The 25,824-nt window shown below is 35.1% G+C and overlaps 1 protein-coding gene across 2 annotated transcripts in view; it reads right to left on the bottom strand.

The window, feature by feature from the left end:
• Nucleotides 1-25,824, bottom strand: part of RANBP17 (RAN binding protein 17) — a 316,163-nt gene that overhangs the window by 240,758 nt on the left and 49,581 nt on the right. For both annotated transcript variants that reach the window (XM_029215882.1, XM_029215883.1), the window contains one exon: nucleotides 4,059-4,164. In XM_029215882.1, coding sequence (XP_029071715.1) covers nucleotides 4,059-4,164 — 106 coding nt within the window. The remainder of the gene's footprint in view (nucleotides 1-4,058; nucleotides 4,165-25,824) is intronic.

Raw genomic sequence — 25,824 nt, 5'->3', positions numbered from 1 at the left:
ATTGAAGTGACGGAGTACTACATAAACCTCTGGGAGAAAGCATTCCTAGCAGAAGAGAAGCGCAAAGTCCCTAAAGCGAAAACATATTGGTAATACTCAATAGCAAGGAGGTCAGTGTATGTAGCTGAGCTGAATGAAAAGGGATAGGAAATAAGGTCAGAGAAGTAGCACAGTACACTTTGGGCTATGGCAAGAATTTGGAATTTGTTTCACGTGTGACAGGAAGCCACTGGAAGTGTCTTGTGTAGAGAAGAGGAAGCAACACCTACCGGATGGGAAAGAAGTTGAAGTCATCTATATCACAGCAGGGTTTGGGGCAGAGAGCAAAACACTGAGCTAGCTGCAGAAGTCTTCAATGAATAATGAGGAATGATTGAGAGATGAACAGGTGAGAGCAACATGAAGAAACAGAAACAGAGGGTGGCCTAACTGAGAGGAATGAGCCGAAAAGAAGCAGCCACCAGCAAATTAGAGAGGATACAGGACAAGACAAAATCCCTGGGAAATCTCTCAAGAGGTTTACATTCTGGTCATGATGAATGAAACTGAAATGATTATAAAGTTATCTTTATTTAATCAGAATTGTGTGGCCTGAGCACAAATATACTTATTTGCCAAGTTAAAGCAGCATATTTAAAAATGTTAAAGTAACATGTTTTAAATATCATTATCACAATATTCAAAGTTTTTATGAATATCAACCTTTTTCTGATAAAATAACACACAGATTTTTGGCAGGAGCTCCTCAACGTCCAATTTGGTAGTGTCCTCCCAGAAGTTAAAAAGGTCATCATATAACAACACCAAAAGGCAACAGTATGACAGTTCTAGTTACCTGGATTTCTCCATGTGAAACTGATATTTTAAAATTTTACATATAACATCATTCTCATTTAATTTAAAATCTCAGTATGTTAAAACACATATATTTATGTTTTCTCTAGGCAAATTATGTAAGTCCTGGTACATACCCCACCTTGAATCTGCTCGGCCCCGTTTAACCCCCCACCAACCCCACCACCACCTCTCCTCCTGTCCCTGGGCTCAACCACTTGCCTTGTAGCCCCAGTAAAGACTCGCACAGCTACTGCAGTTACAAATCCTCACTCAGGGGGAGGAAAGGCCTACCATAGCTCCAGCCAGCCCCTACCTCCAACCAACAGGACCAATAGTAGCTCTGGCTTCCCCAGCAGCTCCTCAAAGAGGCCAGGGAACACAACTAAGAAGTATGGAAAAGTTATACTCTCCGGGAGTAGATTTCAACCACTAAAAATGGGGTGTAGAAATAAGTGAACATATAAACCACTTGCCCTCAGTCCCCGTCCCCCCACCACCACCAAGATGGACTGCTTTGAAGCACAGCTGGTTCCATGTGGTCTCTGGGGAAACCTGTAAAAGTGAGCAACCAGGTGTGTAATGCACCACCTTCTATAGTTGATTCTCATTATTTATGGTAGTTATGTGCTGTAAAATGGCCATAAAAACTGAATTAGCAAATACTGAACCGCTGCTCCTAGAGGTAATACAGGAATAGGTTCCCGAGGAACTCTGGTCACAATATTTTCATCAACTAATCAACACATAACCTGTTTTATCTTTTACTCACTTTTCCTTCATTCTTTCTTCCCTGAAAATGTATCCTTTTCCCCACCCCACAAAAAACTCTTAGCCCATAAACTTCAACTAAGACTTTGTTTCCTAGGGAAGACAGGCTAAACACAAAACAAATCTTACTGAGAGCTAAATATGTTTGCCGCTTAAAGAAAAAATTAAAATTTTCTACTTGGCAGATACTTTTGTTTATTTCCCGTTATATATATTTTTCAGGAAAATAGTGCCAGTGGGAAATTCTCTACTTGATGATGAAAACATTAAAAAAAAAATCGAACTAACTATAGCAAAAACTTTACTAAATATGTAATATTAAAAGATGTTACAGAAGTAAATTGTTCACTTGGTTTAAAATTAATCAAAGCAGGGCTTCCCTGGTGGCGCAGTGGTTGAGAGTCCGCCTGCCGATGCAGGGGACACGGGTTTGTGCCCCGGTCCAGGAGGATCCTACATGCCGCGGAGTGGCTGGGCCTGTAAGCCATGGCCACTGGGCCTGCGCGTCCGCAGCCTGTGCTCCTCAACGGGAGAGGCCACAACAGTGAGAGGCCCGCGTGCCGCAAAAAAAAAAATTAATCAAAGCATTTTGAGAATGCCCCAGTCATATTTTAAAGTGGTTTGATATTGGAAATAATAAATCTTAGGAAAAACTAAAAATATTTATATTCCATTCAGATTCAAATTTCATTGAAATGAGGTAGTTTAAAGGTTAAAAAGGGTATGAAATGAGAGAGAAATCTCTATTCAAAATGGCAACAAATTTATTAAACAGGAATATATTTAAGAATAATAATGAGGGAGAATATCATACTAAAGACTTCAGTAGGGTGATAGTGGTGTACTAATAGACTTCCAAGATCAGTGGAGAAGAATGAAAGGCCTAGAAAAAGACATGAGAATTTTGTGTAAGATACATGCAGCATTTCAAATCAGTAGACGGTGGGGTTTGACATTAACTGGTTAACACTTGGAAACTTTCGAAAAAGTACGTAACAAAATAAATGTTGGATATATTAAAAATTAAATATAAGCTGAAAGCATAAAAGATCCAGGAGAAAATATAGCAGAATATTTTTATTATCCAGGTGTGGAACAACCTTCCTAAACATGAGCATTGAAAAAAGTATGAAAGAAAAAATTCATAGATCTTAATATATAAATGTTTAAAGCCAGAAAAAAAGCAATTTCAAAAACAAATTAAAACATATGGAGAAAATGAATAGCAAAATATTACAATCTTTGATATATACTGATATATACTGAGCTCTTACGGATAGATTAGGAAAGATAATCATAAAAGAAAACCAGGTGAATGATACAATCTACATATAATAAAAAATCACAAAGAGAAAATAGAAATGGCAAGAAAAGGAATGGAAAAGAATGTTTGACACCACTTGTAAACAAAGAAATACAAATTAAAATGAGACATCAGTTACCTATGAACTGGCAAAGATAAGAATCCTACCACCTAGTGTTCAACTGCAAAAAAAAAAAAAAAAAAAAGAAAAAACCCAATAGCCTCTCATGGCCTTTGGGCTCAGAGGATAAACTGGTACTTTTCCAGAAGGCCATTTGGTAATGTGTATTGAAAGTCTTTAAAGTGCTATATACTATTCAACCAGCTATTTAGCTTTTAGGACCTAACTCTAATAAAATTATTTTGATCTACATAAAGATATAGCTAAAAGAATATTCACGTTTATAATAAGGAAAAATTGAGAAACAACCTAAAATTCCCAAAGCAAGGACCTATTTAAATTATGGTATAGCTTAGAATATGTCATGTCTAGATAAAATGTTTATAAATAATTATTATGTTTGAGTTTTTAAAAAAGAATTATTTTGGGGTTTCTTTTGGTAATATAGTGCTTACTATTTGCCAGGCATTGATTGTCCTAAGCACTTTAAAATTATTTTTAAATTATTAACTTATTTAATCCTTATAACAGCCCAAAATGAATTAGATATAGTACTAGAATCCCAATTTTAGTTTACAAAACAATATTATAGTATAATTTTTGTTGAAAAAAAGTTGAGAAATACACATGTAATGTACATATACTCTCAAACATTAAAGACTCAAAGATCTTTACCAAATGACAGTAGTTATTTCCAAATTAATATATAACTTTCTTTTCATTTAAATCTTTAGTGTTCAACAAAAACATGTATTACTTTGTTATAAAGAAAGATGTTATTAAAAGTGAATTAAAATATATGGAAAACTAGCTTACTCATATTATTCATATGAATATATTTGACTATACTACTTATTAGAGATATGACTTTTACAAATCACTTAAGCCTTGGTTTTCTCATCAGTAAAAAGGAAAATAATACCTTCTCCAAAAGGCCAAGTACAAAATGCTTTAGCTCATAATAGCAGCTCAGTAACTAAATTTCTAAGTACTTAGTAAATTTCTGTAAATTATATGGCTACTACTTACCGACAGGATAATTCTCCATCCATAGCATCATGTTCATCTGTACTGGTATACGTTAATCTTCCTCCAACAACTGTCCCAACCAAGTATACCAGCCAGGCAAGACGTCCTAATATATAACAAGGAAAAAATCATTTAGAAAGTATTGATAGAAATAAGGCTTATTTTTCCCGATATTCTAAAATTAGCAAAAGTTCTTCCAAACAAGTGATAAACTACTGTGAACTCAGTTCTTGACAGAGTGAAGAGTTGGATTTTAAGTTCACCAAGGTAGTATAATAGTGAAAATGACACATTTTAGAGCCAGATACAACTATGAATCCCAGCTCTACCAATCTGCTATGTAATCTTGCATAAGTATGTCTTCTTTGGAGAAATGTCTATTTAAATCCTTGGCTCAGTTTAAAATTGGGCTATCTATCTTTTTTATTATTGAGTTGTAAAAGTTCTTTATATATTCTAGATACAAGTCTCTTATCAGACATATGATTAGCAAATATTTTCTCCCATTCTGTGGGTTGTTTTCATTTTCTTCATGGTGTCCTCTGACGCACAGAAATGTTAAATTCTCATGTGGTACTAATGCTAATTTTTCCTTTGTTATTTCAGCTTTTGCTGTCAAATCTAAGAAACCATTGCCCAACCCAAAGTCATGAAGATTTAGTCCTATGTTTTCTTCTAAGAGTTTCATAGCTTTAACTCTTACATTTAGGTCTATGATTCATTTTGATTTAATTTTTTGTGTATGGTAGGATATAGGGTTCCAACTTCATTCTTTTGCATGCAGACATCCAGCTGTCCCAGCACCATTTGTTGAAAAGACAATCCTTCTGTCATTGAACTGTCTTCCTACCAGTCAAAAATCAACTGATTACAAATTGGAGGGTTTATACCTGAACTCTCAACTACATCTCATTGATCTAGTGTCTACCTTTACACCAATACCACACTGTCTTGATTACTATTGCTCTGTCATATATTTTGAAATCAGGAAGTGTGAGTCTTTCAACTTTTTTTTTTTCAAGATTACTTTGGATATCCTGGGTCGTCTGGATTTTTAAGGATCAGCTTGCCAATTCCTGAAAAGAAGCCAGTTGGGATTTTGACAGAGATTACACTGAATCCATTAAGTCAATTTGAGGAATACTGCCTTCTTAACAATATTAAGTCTTCTGAATCATGACCATGATGTCTTCCAATTTATTTAGATATTTGATTTAATAATGTTTTACAGTGTCAGTGTACAAGACTTAACACTTCTTTTGTAAAGTTTTTACCCAAGTAGTTTATTCTTTTAAATGCTATTGTAAGTGGACTTGTTATCTTCATTTTTGATTGCTCATTGAAAATATATAAACCCACTGTTGATTTCTGTCTATTGATCTTGTATCCTGCAACTTTGTTACTCTTTTGTTAGTTCTAATAGTTTTTTGGGATCTGCCATTTTTTTCACTTTCTTACACCCTTCATGTCTTCTCTACCCTGCTTACCTACCTCCAGTTCTACTGCCTATCGTTATAATCTCTGTCTTGCATACAATGTCAACTTCTCTCCTCCTCTGACATACTCATCTTACAAAACCGTAATTGTTTAAATCCAATTCTCCACCTACTCTTTGCCTATCCTCACACAGCTTAATGTACCTGCAAAAAGATACAACCATGTTGACTAGTCTCACTTTGAATGCCCCTTCTCAGTCAGGTCTTACACAGCTATCCTATCAATTTTCAATACCTAGACTACGGTAGTGTGTCTTCAAGATACCCATCAATTCCTTCCCTCCATGTATGCAATTGCCATCAGGAAGTGGAGTCTATTTTTCCAATCCTTCATAAGTCTGGGCTGGACTGTGACTGCTTTGACTAAAAGAATATGGTAGAAGTGACACTTATTCCAGTACTGGGCTTAGCCTTTAAGAGAACTGGCAGCTTCCTCCAGTCTCTCAGGGAATGTTCACTTAGGGGAAGCCATTCACCATGTAAGAAGACCACATACCCTGAGACCTAAAGGCTAGCCATGTAGAGAGACTACATGGAGAGAGAAATGCCCAACTATAGCCCATTCATCAAACATTCCAGCAAAGAGAACAGACTTGTGAGTAAAGAATCATTCAGGTGATGCCAGCTGCAGCTGTCACCTGATTACAACGCCTGAAAGACAGCAAAGGAGAACCATCCAGTTGAAACTTATCAATCCCAGAGAACACTGAGAGATAAGAATAAAATTGTTATTTGATAAACCACTAAGTTTTGGGCAAAAGATAACCAGAATACAATCTGCCAACATTTCATATCCACCTTTCCTGATTCATTATTTTTTTAAATTTTACTTATCACTTTCTAACATAATATATACTTTATTATTTATCTTGCTTTGTTACTTGTCTATTCCAATAGAATGTACACTGCATGACAGCTGTTATTTTTTCTGTTTGGTTGTCTATTGCATATCCAGAGCCTGAAACAGTGCCTGGCATACATAAGTTATCAAATAGACATGGGTTATTGAATTAAGAAATCATTACATAGAAAATACAGCATGAACCAGGCAAGAAGAAGTTAACAGCTTATTATCAATTTAGTAAACATTATAATGTAGAGTTGTTATTAAAAACGAATGTTAATGGTAGTTACATTTCTCTTGCTTAAATAAAAGCAGCTTCTTAAAGCACATTCAATGCAAGGTATGATCTAGTCTATCCTGCTATTTGCAAATTCATCCACGTGGTAAAATTTATTTGTAATCGCCCAAATCAATACTTGTGGTCATTCATGGACAGATGCAGAACAGCAAATAATTTAAGTTGCCCAATGTTCACATTCCAAGATCAGGTAAAACAAAGCAACAATCTGCTTTCTTGTTTCATCTCTCATTCTATAAAGTATCCCTTTTTGGTATCTTTTTGGTATCACATTGTTTTTTCACTTTTGTGCTCCTTGTTTATAATTTTACTCTTTAAAATAGTCAATTAAGAATAGTGCTAATGTGTTGCCTAGTGTTCCTAAGTGAAAAAAAAAAGCTATTATGTACCTTGTAGAGAAAATAACATGTGTTAAGCTTCGTCCAGGCATGGGCTGTAGTGCTGTTGGCTGTGAGTTCAATGTTAACGAATCAATGATATATATTAATGTAAATTATCTTTAAGCAGGAATACATAACACAGGGTTATATGCTGATCAGTCGATGAAAATGTGACCAGAAGCCTGCAGGAACCCAAACTGTATTTCCCCTAGGAGCAATGGTTTAATATTTGCTAATTCAGTGTTCACAGAAACTTTATAGAACATTAAATACCAAAGAAGGAGAATCGACTGTATATCTCAGAATCTTACAAAGGTTATCATCAATAGATTGTGCTCCAATGTGTGTGGGGCATACACATTTTATACAATTGATATGAATCTAAAACATTGTGACCATAATCTTTGGTGAATGTAGTATAATAACTTACCTGCCCTATGAGAGTCATTATTTTAAAAATATCTTACTACAAATTATTTCTCAAAATGAAAAATATTATTTAAATCTAAATAATAACCTTCTTTATATATTTTATCTATTTAGATTCTTAGATACTAATTTTGCTTAAAGTAAGCTTCACTATTACTAAAAATAATAGCAAACATTTAAATAGTACTTAACATGCACTAAGTACTATTTTAAACATTATATGTATTACCTGTACCTATATTTATTTAGTGTCACAAATCCCTATTAAGAAGTATATGATTCAAATATAGGCAATGGATTTCCAAGAGTCCATTCTCATACCCTTATGAGATATGTACCACTTCCTCTCAAGACTGATTAAAATACTTGAACAACACAGTGGTCAATCAGCTAGACAGACCTTGATGATCCAACAACCTCTTAAGTGTTTATTTAATACATTTTAATTCCTAATCCTGACTGTTCTCCACCTGTCTCCCAGATTTTTGCTACACATGAGACTGCATCTCCCTTTGGGATCATTTCTAGGGCATTCACACTTCTTTTGATTCCCAAACCAGCCACCCTAAAACCAAGTATATGTGACACGTGAAACTAACATTTGTTGAATAGCTGAATTTAAAATAAGCAAACTTACTTTTGGAGTTTATAACTAATGTAAATGTAGAAACATCTGCCTACTAGCTCTTCATAAAACAAGCCATCTTGAAAACAGACACTGATTATATATGTAACTTTTATATTTCTCTGTTGGAAGATCAATATTTAAAAATGGAGGCAATACAATTTAGCCACCAAGAGCACAACTTGGATTCAAATTCTGCCTCTACTATTTATTATGCTTGTTACTCAATCTTTTTGGCTTTAATTTCCTCATTTATAAATATGAAATGCTAATAATAATTGGCTCGTAGGCTTCTGACAGCACTGAATGGTATTCTGCATGTAAAGTACTCATAATAATTCCTGCTACAAGGGCTGACTAAATGTTGACTATTATTATTATTATTATTAAATAGCTATACTGTTTTTAGTTCTTCTATATCATAGCTACAAAAGCCATAAAACATATCAATATGGAATATTTATATGTCCATTCTAAGTTTTACTTTCAAGCTGCTCAAGAAAATGAAGTCACACAATATTTAAGAATTTTTAAGTTCTTCCCTCTCTACCAAAGAGGCTTTTCGCAATTAAAGCTACTTACAGTTAGCTGTGTCTACAAACAAAAACCCTGAACTGAAAAAAACTCTCAAGAATTTTCAGAAAATTCATTTGCTGAATATCTACTATGTGCCATGTTCTGTCCACTGGGATATAACTAAATATGTATAAGGCAGGGTGAGAAGGGAGAAAGAGACCCTATGCTCAACAGGTTGAACCTGGTGAGAGAGAGAAAATTGAAAAGATGATTTTTTCATTCACTGTGATAAGTATCACTGTCTAATAATAAATACTAAATATAGGACAAGAATTTCTCAAATTTTAATTTTTTATTCTTTAATTCATTTTATTTTGTGACCTTGAAATTAAGGCTTTGATATCAAAGAATGCTATGCAAAGATAGCATGTGATCAACTGTGAGCATTTTTTCTAAAATTATGGTAAATTTTGAATGGAAGTTTACTCAGAGAGAAGTAGGATGTATATTTACTCTTTCCCTGTTTTAGAAAGCAGTGATTTCTATTGTATGAGACAAAAAAGCAGGAATTTTTAACCCTAAAAATTAACAACTACTAACTGAAAAAATTAGGATTAGTGTTAGAAATGAACAATGCAATGAAATATAAAGGCATTTTAATTAATCTATCAAATACAATTTTCCTATTTCACTGAATGAGTGATATTTCTCAAACACATTAAACCTTACCCTAAAACTCTAGAATATTAGAGTTACAGCATTTAGAATAATAGATGTTAAAAAGTTACATTGGTTATGGAATTATATCCACAAAGTTTAAAGAACCATGTAAAGCCATAAATCTAAATTGCATTTAGAAATTTAAATATCCTATACATGAGTTTCATATCTATAATTTTATTTAAAAATTCTCATCTTAGATTACATTTCCATTATAGTTTTTCATTTTTCGATTTATTCTGAAATGTTCAGGGCATTTGTTCAGCAGCTGTTCAAGAACAGAATATTTTTTCCTTTAACAAAATAATTATTGCTGTAATAATCTGTAATTATGGTTTATAACTGCAATAATCCCAAAGAAATCAGTCATTACCCTAGATCACAAGTAATCGTTAACTATTGTTAATGATCTATTTATTTCTTAGGGATTATTGTTTTCGTAAACCATGACCATATCACCACGAATATGGAAGAGCAAGACAATATAATACAAGTGAGATTATAATATAATAATAAACTTATTTTGTAACATTAAAAGCCATTAAGCATCTAAATTAAAGCACACATAACGAGAGCATATAATTTTCTTTGTTCAACACTAACTGAAGTCTTTACACAAAAGAAATTGAACACTACCATACACAGCAGTACAAACTAGAACCACACTAGGCACTTTTCATAATATAAAACAATTATTTCTGAATAGACCACAGATATTTTTAAAGGGCAGACAGACTCCTTCTCACTAACCTTTTGACTAGAAGAAAGGAAAAAAATATCTATTAAACATTTCCATGTATCAGGCATTATATTAGAAACTCTGAAATGATGTTTTATTAAAACTACAACTACAAAAACTCCCTGAATTTGTATTAGTCAAGAATCAGGTCTGGGGCTTCCCTGGTGGCACAGTGGTTAAGAATCCGCCTGCCAATGCAGGGTACATGGGTTCGAGCCCTGGTCCAGGAAGATCCCACATGCCGCAGAGCAACTGAGCCTGTGCGCCACAATTGCTGAACCTGCGCTCTAGAGCCCATGAGCCACAGCTGCTGGGCCTATGCGCCACAACTACTGAAGCCCGCACACCTAGAGCCCATGCTCCACAACAAGACAGGCCACCCCAATGAGAAGCCCATGCACCGCAGCGAAGAGCAGCCCCCGCTAGCCACAACTAGAGAAAGCCTGCGCGCAGCAATGAAGACCCAACGCAGTCCAAAAAAAACCCCCAAAACAAAAAAGAAACATGTCTGACATTTTATTCAATAGATAGGCCTATTTAATACCAATAAATGATTACATTTCAGTTAATTCCATTCATGTATCTTAGAACAGCTATACTTTCTTCCAATAACCCTTTTGTAGGAAAACAAGTGTTTGATTTTACAACTGAATCTTTTTACACTGTAACTAATATTTGATACATATGAAAGAATATATGTAATGTATGTAAAGTACAGTCTTCCCTCAGTATCCACAGGGGATTATTTCCAGGATCCCTATGGATACAAAAATCTGCAGATGCTCAAGTCCCTTATATAAAATGGCACGGTATTTGCATACAACCTATTCGTAACCTCCATATGCTTTAAATCATCTCTAGATTACTTATAAACCTAATACAATGTAAAGTCTAGGTAAAGAGTTGTAAATACAATGTAAATGCTAAGTAAACAGTTGCTGGCACATGGCAAATTCAAGTTTGGCTTTTTGGAACTTTCTGGAATTTTATTTTGGGGGGGAATATTTTCTGTGGTTGGTTGAATTAGCAAGTGCAGAAACCTCAGATACAGGGGGATGACTGTATGATAAAACAAACTCCTGTGACCCCCCCCATCCAATTTAACAACCAAGGCATTACCAATACTGTCACACCTACCTCCATACCCCGAACCTAGCTTCCCCCCTTACCTTGCACCCCAGAAGTAACCATGACTGCATTTGATGCTTACTATTTTCTTGACATCTTTTTGTTTTATCACTTACAGATATATTCTTAAGCTATATATTTTTAGTCTCACTTGTTTTGGGGCTTTATTAAGCGTTTCATACTATATATAGCTTTCTGAAAATTGTTTTTTTTCCCCCACTAATTATTTCTGAAATTCATCTTTAAGTATATCTGTAGTTCATTTTTTTATGTTATATAATACTCCATTGTATAACTATATTATGATCTGTTTATCCATTTTCATGTTGATGGACATTTGAGCTTTTTCCATTTTTTTGCCTTTAATAACATTAAGGCTATGAACATTCTCACGCCACGTCCTCTTGTTTAGAAGAGCTCTTCTAAAGGACATATCTAAGAGTGGAAGTGCCAGGTCAGAAGGTATTAAAATGTTCCACTTTTCAAGATAACACCAAAGTGATTTCCAGTCTATTTCCAAGTGACTATACTTTATATTCCTACCAGAAGGATGTAAAAATTCCCTTTGATCTACATTCTCCTGTAAGATTTACTTTTGCCAATCTACTGGAAGTAAAATGGTATCTCATGTGCCTTGATTTCCCTTTCTCTTATGAGTAGTGACATGCTTATTTGTATCTATTGATCATTTCCCTAAAGAATTGCTTGTTTTATTGATTTCTAGGATTTATTTCCAGGTTCTTCTAGATCCTTGCTTGGGTTAGTGTGTGTGTATGTGTTGCAAATATCTTCTTCGACTTCTGGTATTTTTTAAAAAAAATCTTGTGTTGATTTTAAGTTATTTTTCTAGGAATTTACTAATTTCGAGTTTTCTAATTTGTTGACTTCAAAAAATACTATGTATAATTTTATCTTTTAAACCTCTGCTGTATCTGTAATTGTATTTCCCCTCTTGATCCTAATGTTATTTGTGAATTCTCTTTTCTTCTTATCTCATGAGAGGTTTGTCAATTTTATTAGTACTTTTAAAGAATTAACTCTTGATTTTTTTGATATTACTGAATCTTTGTTGTTTAGTTCCTTAATTTCTGCTCTTTGTTTCCTTCTTTCTCCTTTCTTTGGGTTTGATCTGCTCCTCTCATTCCAACCTCTCAACTTGGATGCTTAAGTCACATTTCAGCCTTTCTTGTTTTTGTGAAATAAATTTCCTACTGAATTCCAAACATATTGTATTTCCACTTTTCTTTGTTTTTTAATTTCCTTAAGACTTCTTCTTTTACTCCATAATTACTTAGAAGTATGTTTATAAAATTACCAACTTTATGGAATTTGTTATTTTTACAGGTTGGTTTTAATTTAATCGCAAATTGGTAAGAAAATCTGGACTCTATGATACTGTCATTGAAATTTGTTGAGACTTGCTTTATGTACTAATATTTGGTTAATTTTTTAAAACTGAGATATAATTGAAATATAACATATTAGTTTCAGGTATACAACAAAATGATTTGATATTTGTATGTATTGGGAAATGATCACCACAATAAGTCTAGTTAACATCCACCACCACACAGTCACAAATTTTATTTTCTTGTGGTGAGAACTTTCAAAATCTACTCTCAGCAACTTTCAAATATGCAATACAGTATTATTAATTATAGTTTCCATGGTGTATATTACATCTTCATTATTTATTTATTTTATAACTGGAAGTTTATACCTTTTGACCATCTTTACCCATTTTACCCACTCCCCAACACTACCACAGCAACCACCAACCTGTTCTCTGTATCTACAAGTTTGTTTTGTTTTGTTTTTCAGATTCCACATACAATGAAATCATACAGTATTTGTCTTTCTCTTAGTTCACTTAAAATGCTCTCAAGGTCAATCCGTGTTGTCATAAATGGCAAGATGTCATTCTTTTTTATGATTGAATAATATTCCTTATATACTATATATATAATGTATAATAATTTTACATACATATGTTTATGTGTACACACACACACACACCCCACATATTTTCTTTATCCACTCCTCCAGCAATGGATACTTAGGTTGCTTCAATGTCTTGACTATTGTAAACAAGGCTGCAATGAACATGGGGGTGTAGATATCCTTTTGAGTTAGTATTTTCATTTTCTTCAAATACTTAGAAGTGGAATTGCTAGATCATCTGGTAGTTCTGTTTTTAACTTTCTGAGGACCCTCCATATTGTTTTCCATATTGGCTATACCAATTTACATTCCCACCAACAGTGCACAGGGTTCCCTTTTCTCCACATTCTTGCAAACAGTTGTTATATCTTGTCTTTAAGATAATAGCTATTCTAATAGGTGTGAGGTGATATCTCATGGTGGTTTTGATTTGCATTTCCCTGAGAATCAGTGATGTTCAGCACCTTTTCACGTACCTGAAAGCCATTCATATGTCTTCTTTGGAAACATATCTATTCAGATCCCCCGCTCATTTTTTAATTGGGCTGTTTATTTTTTTGCTATTGAGCTCTGTGAGTTCTTTACATATTTTAGATATTTGCCCTTTATCAGATATGTGACTTACAAATATTTTCTCATATTTGGTAGGTTGCCGTTTCACTTTGTTGATGGTTTCCTTTGCTGTGCAGAAACTTTTTAGTTTGATGTAGTCCCACTTACCACTTACTTATTTTTGTTTTTGTTGCCTTTGCGTTTGGTGTCAAGTCCAAAAAATCACAGCGAAGACCAATGTCTAGAAGCTTACTACCTATGTTTTCTTCTAGGTGTTTTATGGTTTCAGGTCTTATGTTCAAGTCTTTTCGATTTGAGTTATTTTTGTGTATGGTGTTATTTTTGTGTATGGTGTAAGATAGGGGTCCAGTTTCATTCTTTTGCATGTGTCTATATAGTTTTCCTAACACCATTTATTGAAGAGACTGTCCTTTCCCCATTGTATATTCTTAGCTCTATGTCATAAATTAACTGACCATGTGGACATGGGTATATTTCTGGGCTCTCTATACTGTTCCACTGATTTATGTATCTGTTTCTATGCCAATGCCGTACTGTTTTGATCACTATAGCTTTGTAATATAGTTTAGAGACAAGAAGCATGATGCCTCTAGCTTTGTTCTTCTTGGTCAATTCTTTTAAAAACATGCCACATGTCCTATTAATATTTTCTAATTGTTGGTTTCAGCATTTTATATACATCAATTCAATAAAGTCTGTTAATTATATTGTTCAAATCCTTTTGATTTCCATATCTAATTTATCAACAATAATTTGCAGAAATGTACTGCAACTCCTCATTATAATGGTACATATGTCGATTTCTCCCACAGGATCACCATTCTTTGCTTGATGTTTTGAGACTATTTCAAGGTACTAGATATTTGAAATTGTTGTACCTTCTTAGTATACAAATGATTATCTCCAGTTTTAGTAATGCTTTTTATCTTACAGTCTTGTTTGATATTAATATAACTACCCCAACTTCCTTTAGGTTCATATTTACACAGCACATTTTTTTTTATCTTTCAACTTTCTATGTTTTAAAGTTTTGAGTATGTCTTTTTTTTTTTTTTTTGCGGTACACGGGCCTCTCACTGTTGCGGCCTCTCCTGTTGCGGAGCACAGGCTCCGGATGCGCAGGCTCAGCAGCCATGGCTCACGGGCCCAGCTGCTCTGTGGCATGTGGGATCCTCCCAGACTGGGGCACGAACCCGTGTCCCCTGCATTGGCAGGTGGAATCTCAACCACTGTGCCACCAGGGAAGCCCTGAGTATGTCTCTTATAATGGGCATTTGGCTCACTGGAATATTTTTTAAAATATTCAACTTTATAATCTGGCTTAATTGTAAATTTAATTCATTTATGTTTATTAGATTAATAATGTATGTGGAATGCTCCTACTATTTTATTTTCTATTACTGTCTTTCTTTTTGTCTCTCTTTTCTTGGCTTTTTAAAACACTGAGTTTCCTTGTTTACCTATTTCATTATTTTTCCTCTACTGTGTAATGGAAGTTAATCACATGTCTTACACTTTTGTTACTCTTGAAATTTTACCATCTTAATTCTCTTCCAAAATAAAACAAGGCATTAAGACAATTTTAATTCTTATCACATCCCTCTCTCATGTACTACTGTTTATGGTAGTTTCTTTTTTAATTTCACAAGTTAAAAACAATAACTTTTTTAAAAATATAAGGCTATGTTTGTTAAGATTTGTGTGTTTACCAATTTCTGTGTGTTCCTTTCCTTCCTCATGGAATCATGTCCCTTCTTCCTGAAAAATAATCTTTAGAACGTTTAATGAAAACTTTTAATAAAGAACCTCAGTAAAGATCTACTGGTAATAAAAATTCTGTTTTCACTTGTCCAGAAGTGGTTTCAGTATCTTTGCTCATGAAAGATACTTTTGCTGACATACAGTTATACGATGGCCATTACTTTGACTCAATTTTTTGAGAATAATATTCCACAATCTTCTGGCTTACATTTTTACTGTTGAGAAGTGAGTTTTTCGGTCTATTTTACACTCTTTAAGCTGCTTTAGAGATTTTCTGTCTTCGGAGCTACACAGTTTGACTAAACTGCTGGTTTTTTTGACTGGTACATTTTGGATTTGCTGTATTGACAGATGCATGTCTTTCATTAATTCTAAAAAATTCTCAGAAAGAATGTTTTCCATTATTGCTTCTGTTCCATTCTCTCTATTCTGTCTTCTGGGATCCAACTTGACATATCTGACCTCTTCATTCCATCTTTTAACTTCTCTTTTAATAGCTACTTTTGACTTGCCTGGTGGTTCAGTGGTTAAGGTTCCATGCTTCCACTTCCAGAGGGCACAGGTTTAATGCCTGGTCGGGGAACAAAGATTCCCACGTGCCGTGAGGTGCGGCCAAAAAAATTAAAAAATAAATCCTTCACCAGTTTTTTTTTTTTTTTTAAAAAGTTACTTTCCTTGTTTCCCCACATTCCTAAAAATTTCTTCAAATCTAACTGCCAATTTTCTAATTCTTTCCTCAGCAGGCTCTAATTTACTGTTTAACAAATTCATTAAATTTTAGATCACAAAAAATATTTTTTTCAATAATAAGTTTCATTTGAGTCTTCTTCAATCTGCCTGGTCATTTTTCATTCTCTTGTTTGCTCATCTGTAGTTCTAACTTTTTCCTTTAAACATTTCATACATAATTATTTTATATTCCTATAAAATTCCAGTATCTTAAGTCCTTGAGGAGATCTAAATCAAATAAACCATTCACTGTTTTTGTTAGTGCTCAGTCATGGTACCTTGTTTTGTTGTTTGCGTGCTGGTTATTTTTTAAGTCATGAAGAGTTAATTGACTGCTCTTTATCTGCAGGATTCTTAAGGCACTAAAGTATGGTTGCTATTCTTTAAAGAAGATTTTAATTTACTTTTTTGCTGGAAGGCAAGGGGATCTACCAGTTTCAGACCACTATATCCCCTCTCAAGGGCCCAACTTAATATAAGAATCCCAAGTTCAGTACACTGACTTTGCTACTAGCTTAAGGGTTTGCCACCAATTTAATCATTGATAATTTGCCTCTAAAGGCAACACTGGCTTTTTTGCCCTTGTTTGCTACCCACCAGTTCATTCTGGTTAAAGTTCATTTTTTGAGGGGGAAGTAGTCAGAAGAAAGAGGGACAGAGAAGTGGAGGAGAGCAGACTGGAGGAGTAGGAACCTCAGCAATTTCACATACTTATTTCAAGCCAAGCAATGCAGGATCTGACTGCAGCTCAAAGGCCTTTCAGAGCATGTAGTTGACCACACTGAAGTGAAAGTTACTACTAATTCTTTACTTTTAAAGAAGCAAACACTAATTGTGATATAAAACCAAAAACAAAAAATGTGATTTTTATAGGTAGTTGGTTAAACATGAACCAAATTATAACATAATCTGAATTAATATAAAAAATGAATCAGAAAAGATATTATATAAGGCTGCCATTGTGTCATCAGGCAAAAAAACCCCAAAACACTATAAGACAGGCTTACAGGGCAACCACATATCTACAAAAAGGACTGAAGGGACAAGTGGGGACTGAAATCCAGCCTGTACTCTACTCACCATAGTAGCATACTATACTTGCCTGGGTGCTTTTTCTAATTTGCACAAAGGCACCTGATATATTACTGAGTTGGTAAGAAAGTAAAATAAATCCACAAAGGCAAAAATAGATGTCTGGGCTGAAACTGAGAGATATAGGCATAAAAACAACTAGAGAACTTGAGCTTCTTGTTTGAAGGACAAAGGACAAAGCCTAGGGCATGCCCAATAAGAGGACTCCAACAAGAAACTCTTACACCCTTAGCAAGAAAGTGAACTGTCTGCCCTAGACAAAGAAAGACAAAACAGAAAATTGTCTAACTTGACTTCCATGTTAGTCACAGGAAAGAAGGAAAAATCCCTCAATTCAGACCTCACACAGCGAGGCCTAAATACAGACTACCAGTGTGATATGAAAAACCTTATTCTAAGGAAGCAGTTTAAATGGTATTGAGTTGATAGTCTTCCTCCACCCCATTTAGTAGATGGGCCAAACATTTCAATTAAAGGACAGAGATGGTCAGCAGTGATTTTTTTTTAAAGGAAGAACTATACACTGTCTACAAGAGACACGCTTTAAAAATAAAGACACAGACAGACTGGAAGTAAATGGATGGTGAAGGATATCCCACGTAAACAGAAAGTATAAGATGGCACTGGCTACAGTAATAACAAATGCAGTAGATTTTAAGATAAAAGGATCAATTAACAAGGAAGACAAAAAATTATAAATGTCTAAATGAAGCAAAAATTGAAAATTAAAAGTAGTATATGGGACTTCCCTGGTGGTGCAGTGGTTAAGAATCCACCTGCCAGTGCAAGGGACACGGGCTCGATGCCTGGTCCAGGAAGATCCCACATGCCGCGGAGCAACTAAGCCTGTGTGCCACAACTACCGAGCCTGTGCTCTAGAGCCTGCGAGCCACAACTATTGAGCCCGCAAGCCACAACTACTGAAACCCGTGCGCTCTAGGGCCTGCATACCACAACTATTGAGCCTGCGTGCTGCAACTACTGAAGCCTGTGTGCCTAGAGTCTGTGCTCTGCAACAAAAGAAGCCACCAGAACTAGAGAAAGCTCACGCACAGCAATGAAGACCCAACACAGCCAAAAATTTAAAAAATTTTTTAATTAAAAAAATAAAAAGTAGTATAGACTATTCCACAATCATATTTGGAGATTTAATACCTCTTTCTCTGTAAATAACAGAAATAGGCCCCAAAAATAACAAACAGAAAAAAATCAGTAAAAAAAAAGAATATCTGTACAATACTATTAATCATCTTGACTTAATTTCTATTTACATACTACTATACCCAACTATGGCTATGGTAAAATACATATTCTTTTCAAGTGTACATGGTCTGTCTGTCAGGAGAGACCATATGCTGGGTCATAAAACAAGTCTCAATAAACTTAAAGTCTGAAATCATACAAAATGATATTTGCCCAAGGTAGAATTAAAATAGAAATCAGAAACAATAAGACAACTAGGAAAGCCCCAAATATTTGGAAATAAAAGCATACTTCGAATAATCCATAAACTAACAAAGAAATAACAGATTAGAAAATAATTTTAACTAAATGATAATGAAAATAAAAGATCAAAATTCATGATATGCAGCTAAAGCAATGCTCAAAGCAGAATTTATAGCTTTAAATGTTTTTATTAGAATACAAAAAAATCTAAAAATTAAAGATGTGATGTCTCCATCCAAAATTAGAAAAAAAGACCAAATAAAATCAAGTATAAGGCAGAAAATAATAAAGCCCCCCAAAAAAACTTATGAAATAAAAAATGAACAAACAAAAAAGAAAATCAGTGAAACTAAAAGTTGATTTCTTGAAAAGATTAACAAAGTTGATAAATATCTAGTTAGTCTATCGGGAAAAAAAGAAAAAGGGCAAAAATTATCAAATGAAGGGGGGTCAAAAGGTACAAACTTCCAGTTATAAAATAAATGTCATGGGGATGTAATGTACAGCATGGTGACTATAGTTAATAATGCTGTATTGCATATTTGAAAGTTGCTAAAATAGTAGATCTCAAAAGTCCTCATCACAAGAAAAATAATGTGTAACTATGTATAGTGATGGATGTTAACTAGACTTTTTGTGCTGATCATTTCCTAATATATACAAATACCAAATTACTGTTGTACATCTGAAAATAATATATTATGTGGCAAGTATACTTCAATTCTTAAAATAGGAAGAATGAAAGAAAAGACATCACTTCAGCTCCTACAGACATTAAAAGAATAATAATGAAATATTAGAAATAACTTTATTCCAGTAAATTTAAAAATAGGACCAATTCCTTGAAAGACACAAATGACTAATTTGACCCCAGGTGAAAGAGAACATTTGAATAGTCCTATACCAATTAACAAAATTTCATTCATAACAATAAACCCTCCAGCCCCGCTGGCTTCACTGGCTTCACTGATGAATCCTATCAAACGCTTAAGAAAGAAATAATACCAATACAACACAAACTCTTTCAGAAAGTAAAGAAGGGGGAAGAAACACTTCTTGACTCATTTTATGAGGCCAGTATTATCCTGTTACCAAAAGCAAAGTCATCACAAAAAAAGAAAACTACAGACAAATATCCTTCACGAACATCAATGTAAAATAAAATTTTTGCAAACTGAATCTAACACTATATAAAGGAACAGTATCATAACCAAGCAGGATTTATCCTAGGAATGGAAAGCTGGTTTAAAAGAAAAATCAACCAATATAATTCATTATATTAGTAAAATAAAAAATTAAACAAAGGTCATTTGAGTAGGTACATAAAAAAGCACTCAAAGAAATCAATGCCCCACTCATTATAAATAGCCTGAGAAACAGAAGGGAACCTCATCAAATTTATTACCAATGGTAAAAGGCTCAATGCTTTCTATGTATAAACAGAAACAAGGCCAGAATATCCATTCTTACCGCTTTTGTTCAACATTGTACTAAAGGTCCTACCAGTGGAATAAGGAAAGAAAAAGAAATAAAAGGCATGAAGACAAGACATAAAACTGTCTTTATTTTAGGTGACATGATCATATAAAACAATCCTAAAGAATCTACAAAAAAAGCTATTAGAACTAATAAGTAAATTCAGCAAAATCACAGGACACAAAGACAAAAATCAATTCTGGTCTTATATAAAATAGCAAAGAATAATCAAAATTTACAATAGCACCAAAATATATAGGAATAAATTTTGTGAAAGATTTTTAATACCTATGAACTGAAAACAATAAAACATTGCAAAGAAAATTTTAAAACACCTACATAAGTGGAGCAATATACCATGTCCATCAACTGGATATTAAGATGGACCAAGCTGATATATAGATTGAGGCAACCTCAATCAAAACGCTAATGAGTTTTTTTTTAAAGAAACTGACAAGTTGATGCTAAAATTAATACAGAAAAGCAAAAGATGTAGAACACAAAACTATTTTGAGAAAGAAGAACAAGACTGAAAGACTTAAATTACCTGATTTCAAGACTTATAAAGTTATAGTAACCAAGACAGTATAATATTGGCATAAGGATAGACATTTAGATCAATGGTACAGAATAGAGTCTAGTAACAGACCCTAGCCTTTTATGGCCAACTGATTTTTGACAAAGGTACATGATAATTCAATAGGAAAAAAGATGGTGCTAGAACAACTTGATAACTGTACAGGTTGGGGAGGAGACCTTATCCTTACCTCACATCATGCACAAAAATTAACCCAAAGTGGATCACAGACTTAAACATAATAGCTAAAACTATTAAACTTCTAGAAGAAAAATATAGAACATATTCATGACTTCAGTTACAGAAGATTTCTTAAATATAAAAAGCATAAGCCATGAAGAAAAAACTGAAAAGGCAGATCATCAAAATTTAAAACTCTGCCCTTTGAAAGACAGTTGAAAAGACAAACGACAGACAGGAAGAAAATATTTGCAACATGTATGTGAAAAAGGGACTGTATACAGAATATATTAAACACTTACAATTTCAATAATAAGACTATATACAAAAGAACAAACAACCCAATATAAAAATGGGCAAAAATTGTGAACAGACATTTCACAAAGGAAGATATAAGAATGGCCAAAAAAGCACAACTTCATTAATTATCAAGGAAATTCAAAATATAACCACAATGAGATACTACTACTAGATACCCAGTAGAATGGCTAAAGTTAACAAGACAGTATCAAATGATGATGAAGATGTGGAGCATTCTTAATGGGAATGAAAAATGGTACACTTCGTAAAATAGCGTAGTAGTATCTTATAATATTATACACACATTTCTCATATGACCCAGCAAACTGTCACTGGTATTTACCCAAGAGAAATGACAATTTAAGTACATACAGAGATTTGTCTGCAAATGTTCACAACATCATTATTCACAACAGCCAAAAACTGCAAGTATAACTCAAATATCCATTAAGTGGTAAACAGCTAGACAAACTAAAGAAAAAGCCATACTATGGAATACTACACAGCAATAAAAAGGAACAAAATATTTATATATACAATATGTTTGAATCTCAAAACCATTATCCTAAGCAAACAAAGTCAAACACAAAAGACTAGCTATTGTATGATTTCATTTACACAGAAACCCAAAAGAGATGCACCATAGTGACAAAAAACAGTGGTTACCTGGATATAGAGTTAGGAAAACGGATCAAAGGGCATGAGAAAATTATTTCTAAGGTTCTCTATCTTGAATGTGGTGGTAGTTACATGGCTATGTATCTACTAAATTCAAACTGTATACTCAAGAAAAAAGAAAAAGAAAAAAGATATTTGCAATTCAACACAGACAAGGGGCTCATTTTTCTAAAATATAAAGAGCTCTTAAAAGTCAGTGAGGAAAAAAAAAATCAATGAGAAAAAAAGAACCAATAACTCAACAACAAAAAACTGAGCCAAAAAAATGAGTAATTCTTTTACAGAAAAAGAAGACCAGGGCTTCCCTGGTGGCGCAGTGGTTGGGGGTCCGCCTGCCGATGCAGGGGACGCGGGTTCGTGCCCCAGTCCGGGAGGATCCCACGTGCTGTGGAGTGGCCCGTGAGCCATGGCCGCTGGGCCTGCTTGTCCGGAGCCTGTGCTCCGCAATGGGAGAGGCCACAGCAGTGAGAGGCCTGCATACTGCAAAAAAAAAAAAACAAAAGAAGACCAAATAGCTCTTAAATAAACAATGCTTAACCTCATTGATATGAGAATGTTAAATTATACTGAGAAATCATTTTTCACCTATAGGATTGCCAAAAATTCAAAAGCTTGGTAATACTGTCCTGTGAAGGCAATAACATGGAGCTCTCATAGACTGCTGGTGGACAAGTAAATTGGTGCAGTCCTTACAGAGAGTAATTTGGAAATATTTATAAAAATTACAAATACATTAACCCTTCTACCCAACAGTAATTCTGCTTCTGGAAATGTATCCTACAGATATACTCACATAAATATAAAATGACAAGTACAAGGTTAATCTGTACAGCATTAGTTTTAATAGCAGAAGATGGCAAACAACTCAAATGATTCTCAACAATGGAGAGAATAGTTAAATAAATTATGATACATTCAATAAATAAAATATTCATCTATAAAAATTAAGTATTCTTTGTATACTGATTTAAGAATAGCTATAAAATACACTGTTAAATGAGAAAAAGCAAGGAGTAAAATGTGAGTGTGGTATGCCACATTCCATGTAAACAAAAGGGGATAAGAACTTATATATTCCTAATGGTACATGCATACAGGAACTTTAGAAAGATGCAGAACCAACAAGAATCGTTATTTGTTAGAGTGAAGAACAGTAGGACAGATTATAGGACTGGAACAGAACCCTTTTTTTTTAGTGGTACACGGGCCTCTCACTGTTGTGGCCTCTCCCGTCGTGGAGCACAGGCTCCGGACGCGCAGGCTCAGTGGCCATGGCTCACGGGCCCAGCCGCTCCGCGGCATGTGGGATCTTCCCGGACCGGGGCACGAGCCCGTGTCCCCTGCATCGGCAGGCAGACTCCCAACCACTGCGCCACCAGGGAAGCCCCAGAACCCATTTTAATTTCTTTTTTCTGGACAATGTAAATATAATACCTCTTCAAAAGATTGGGTGAATTAATTAAAATAAAATTAGATATGAAAACTAAGAGAACAGACACATTAAAGTTACACGTAAAAACAGGTAACAAACTTGAGGGCAATATTTACAATTCAAACAACTGAAGGATTAGTGTTAAAATATTATAAAGAGCTCCATTAGTATAAAAAAATCAAAGACCAAAATAATCCAAATGGTGAGGAGGAAATGAACAAAAGTGATGAACATATATATCACTGACGATGACAGAACATAAACATAAACACTAAACTTCATTAATAATCATGAGAGTGAAAAGTAAAATATGCATGAGGTATATTACAACTAGCCTGACAAAAAGTCTAACATTATGAGCCATTGGTGAGGATCTAGCTAAAAGTGGGTGGGACATAAAGTAGTACAATCACTTTGTAAAATATAGTTTGGCATTGCTTACTGAAGCTGACTATGTAATTAATATATATAACAATCTTTACAGCAGCACTCATTGCATTAGCAGAAAACAGAAAACACAAATACCCACTGACAAGAAAATGCATCAATAAATTGTAGTATATTCAAACAACAGCACTGCAGCAGTACAAATGAAGGAACTATAGCTACAGCATCCACACAAACTCTCATGAATGCAACACTGAGAAAAAATAATGAAGCAAGTTGTAAAAGAATAATTTTGATTCAATTTGTATAAGGTTCAAAAATATGCAAAACCATGCATTATTTTCAGAGTACATACATATGCAGTAAAACTATGAAGAAGAGGCATCAATTAACGAACAAACATCAAGTAATTTTTTGCTGGTAGGAAAAAGGGAACAGCAAAGATATTGGTATTGACCTGTTCTTTAAGCTATGTGATGGTGCTTGTTACTGCTAGTTACTATGTCTCAAAATATATAAATACCCTTTTGTATGTATTGGATATTTAATAATTTTCAGAACTCTGCTAAAGAAAGGAATCAGTCATGAAGACAAGATGCTACAAAGTAAAATGTTAGTTCTCCTCCATCTAATTTATAATGAGATACTAATAAAAGAGAACATTTCAAGAAGGTTAACTATTCCTCTATCCGCTGCTGAGCAGTACTGTGTGACTCAGAAAACAAACAAAAACCAAAAAAACAGATAATGAATAAAAGGCATTTTTAGAAGACAATACGTAAATGTATAGGATAATTTTTAAAGAACTTTTTAAAAAGAGTTTAAATGGAAAATCACTCAAAGTTTGACTATCATCCCTTACCACTCACTTTCCAAACAAATATCAAAGAAAACAAAAACATCCTGGAACTGTAATTAAACTGCCTCCTATTAGAAATGTATATAGCCACCTGGCCTCTTTGGTGAGGCTCATGGCAGACTCTGGGAGGGCTCATGCCAAAGAGTGCTTCCCAGAACTCCTGCTGCCATTGTCCTTGTCCTCACGGTGAGACACAGCCACCCACTGCCTCTGCAGGAGACCCTCCAACACCAGCAGATACATCAGAAATACATCTACACGTGAAACAACTCCTACAGAACACCCACTGAGCACTGGCAGAAGACCGCAGACCTCCCAAAAGGCAAGAAACTCCCCAAGTACCTGGGTAGGGCAAAAGAAAAAAGAATAAACAGAGACAAAAGAATAGGGACGGGACCTGCACCAGTGGGAGGGAGCTGTGAAGGAGGAATGGTTTCCACACACTAGGAAACCCCTTCACGGGCGGAGACTGCGGGTGGCGGAGGGGGGGAGCTTCGGAGCCGCAGAGGAGAGCACAGCAACAGGCGTGCGGAGGGCAAAGCGGAGACATTCCCGCACAGAGGATTGGTGCCGACCGGCACTCACCAGCCTGAGAGGATTGTCTGCTCACCCGCCGGGGCGGGCGGGGCTGGGAGCTGAGGCTCGGGCTTCCAGTCGGAGCGCAGGGAGAGGACTGGGGTTGGTGGAGTGAACACAGTCTGCAGGGGGTTAGTGCACCACGGCTAGCCGGGAGGGAGTCTGGGAAAAAGTCTGGATCTGCCAAAGAGGCAAGAGACTTTTTCTTCCCTCTTTGTTTCCTGGTGCGTGAGGAGAGGGGATTAAGAGCAAGGCCTAAAGGAGCTCCAGAGACGGGCACGAGCTGCGGCTGTCAGCGTGGACCACAGAGACGGGCATGAGACGCTAAGGCTGCTGCTGCTGCCACCAAGAAGCCTGTGTGCGAGCACAGGTCACTATCCACACCTCCCCTCCCAGGAGCCTGTGCAGCCCACCACTGCCAGGGTCCTGTGATCCAGGGACAACTTCCCCGGGAGAACGCACGGCGCATCTCAGGCTGGTGCAATATCACGCCGACCTCTGCCGCCGCAGGCTCGCCCCGCACTCTGTACCCCTCCCTCCCCCCGGCTTGAGTGAGCCAGAGACCCCAAATCAGCTGCTCCTTT

This window comes from Monodon monoceros, unplaced genomic scaffold, assembly GCF_005190385.1.
Source record: "Monodon monoceros isolate NGI ecotype Baffin Bay Population unplaced genomic scaffold, NGI_Narwhal_1 Super_Scaffold_12, whole genome shotgun sequence".
Taxonomy (NCBI): Eukaryota; Metazoa; Chordata; class Mammalia; order Artiodactyla; family Monodontidae; genus Monodon; species Monodon monoceros.
Note: the sequence above shows the minus strand (reverse complement) of the source record. Positions and strands in the feature narration are given on the sequence as shown.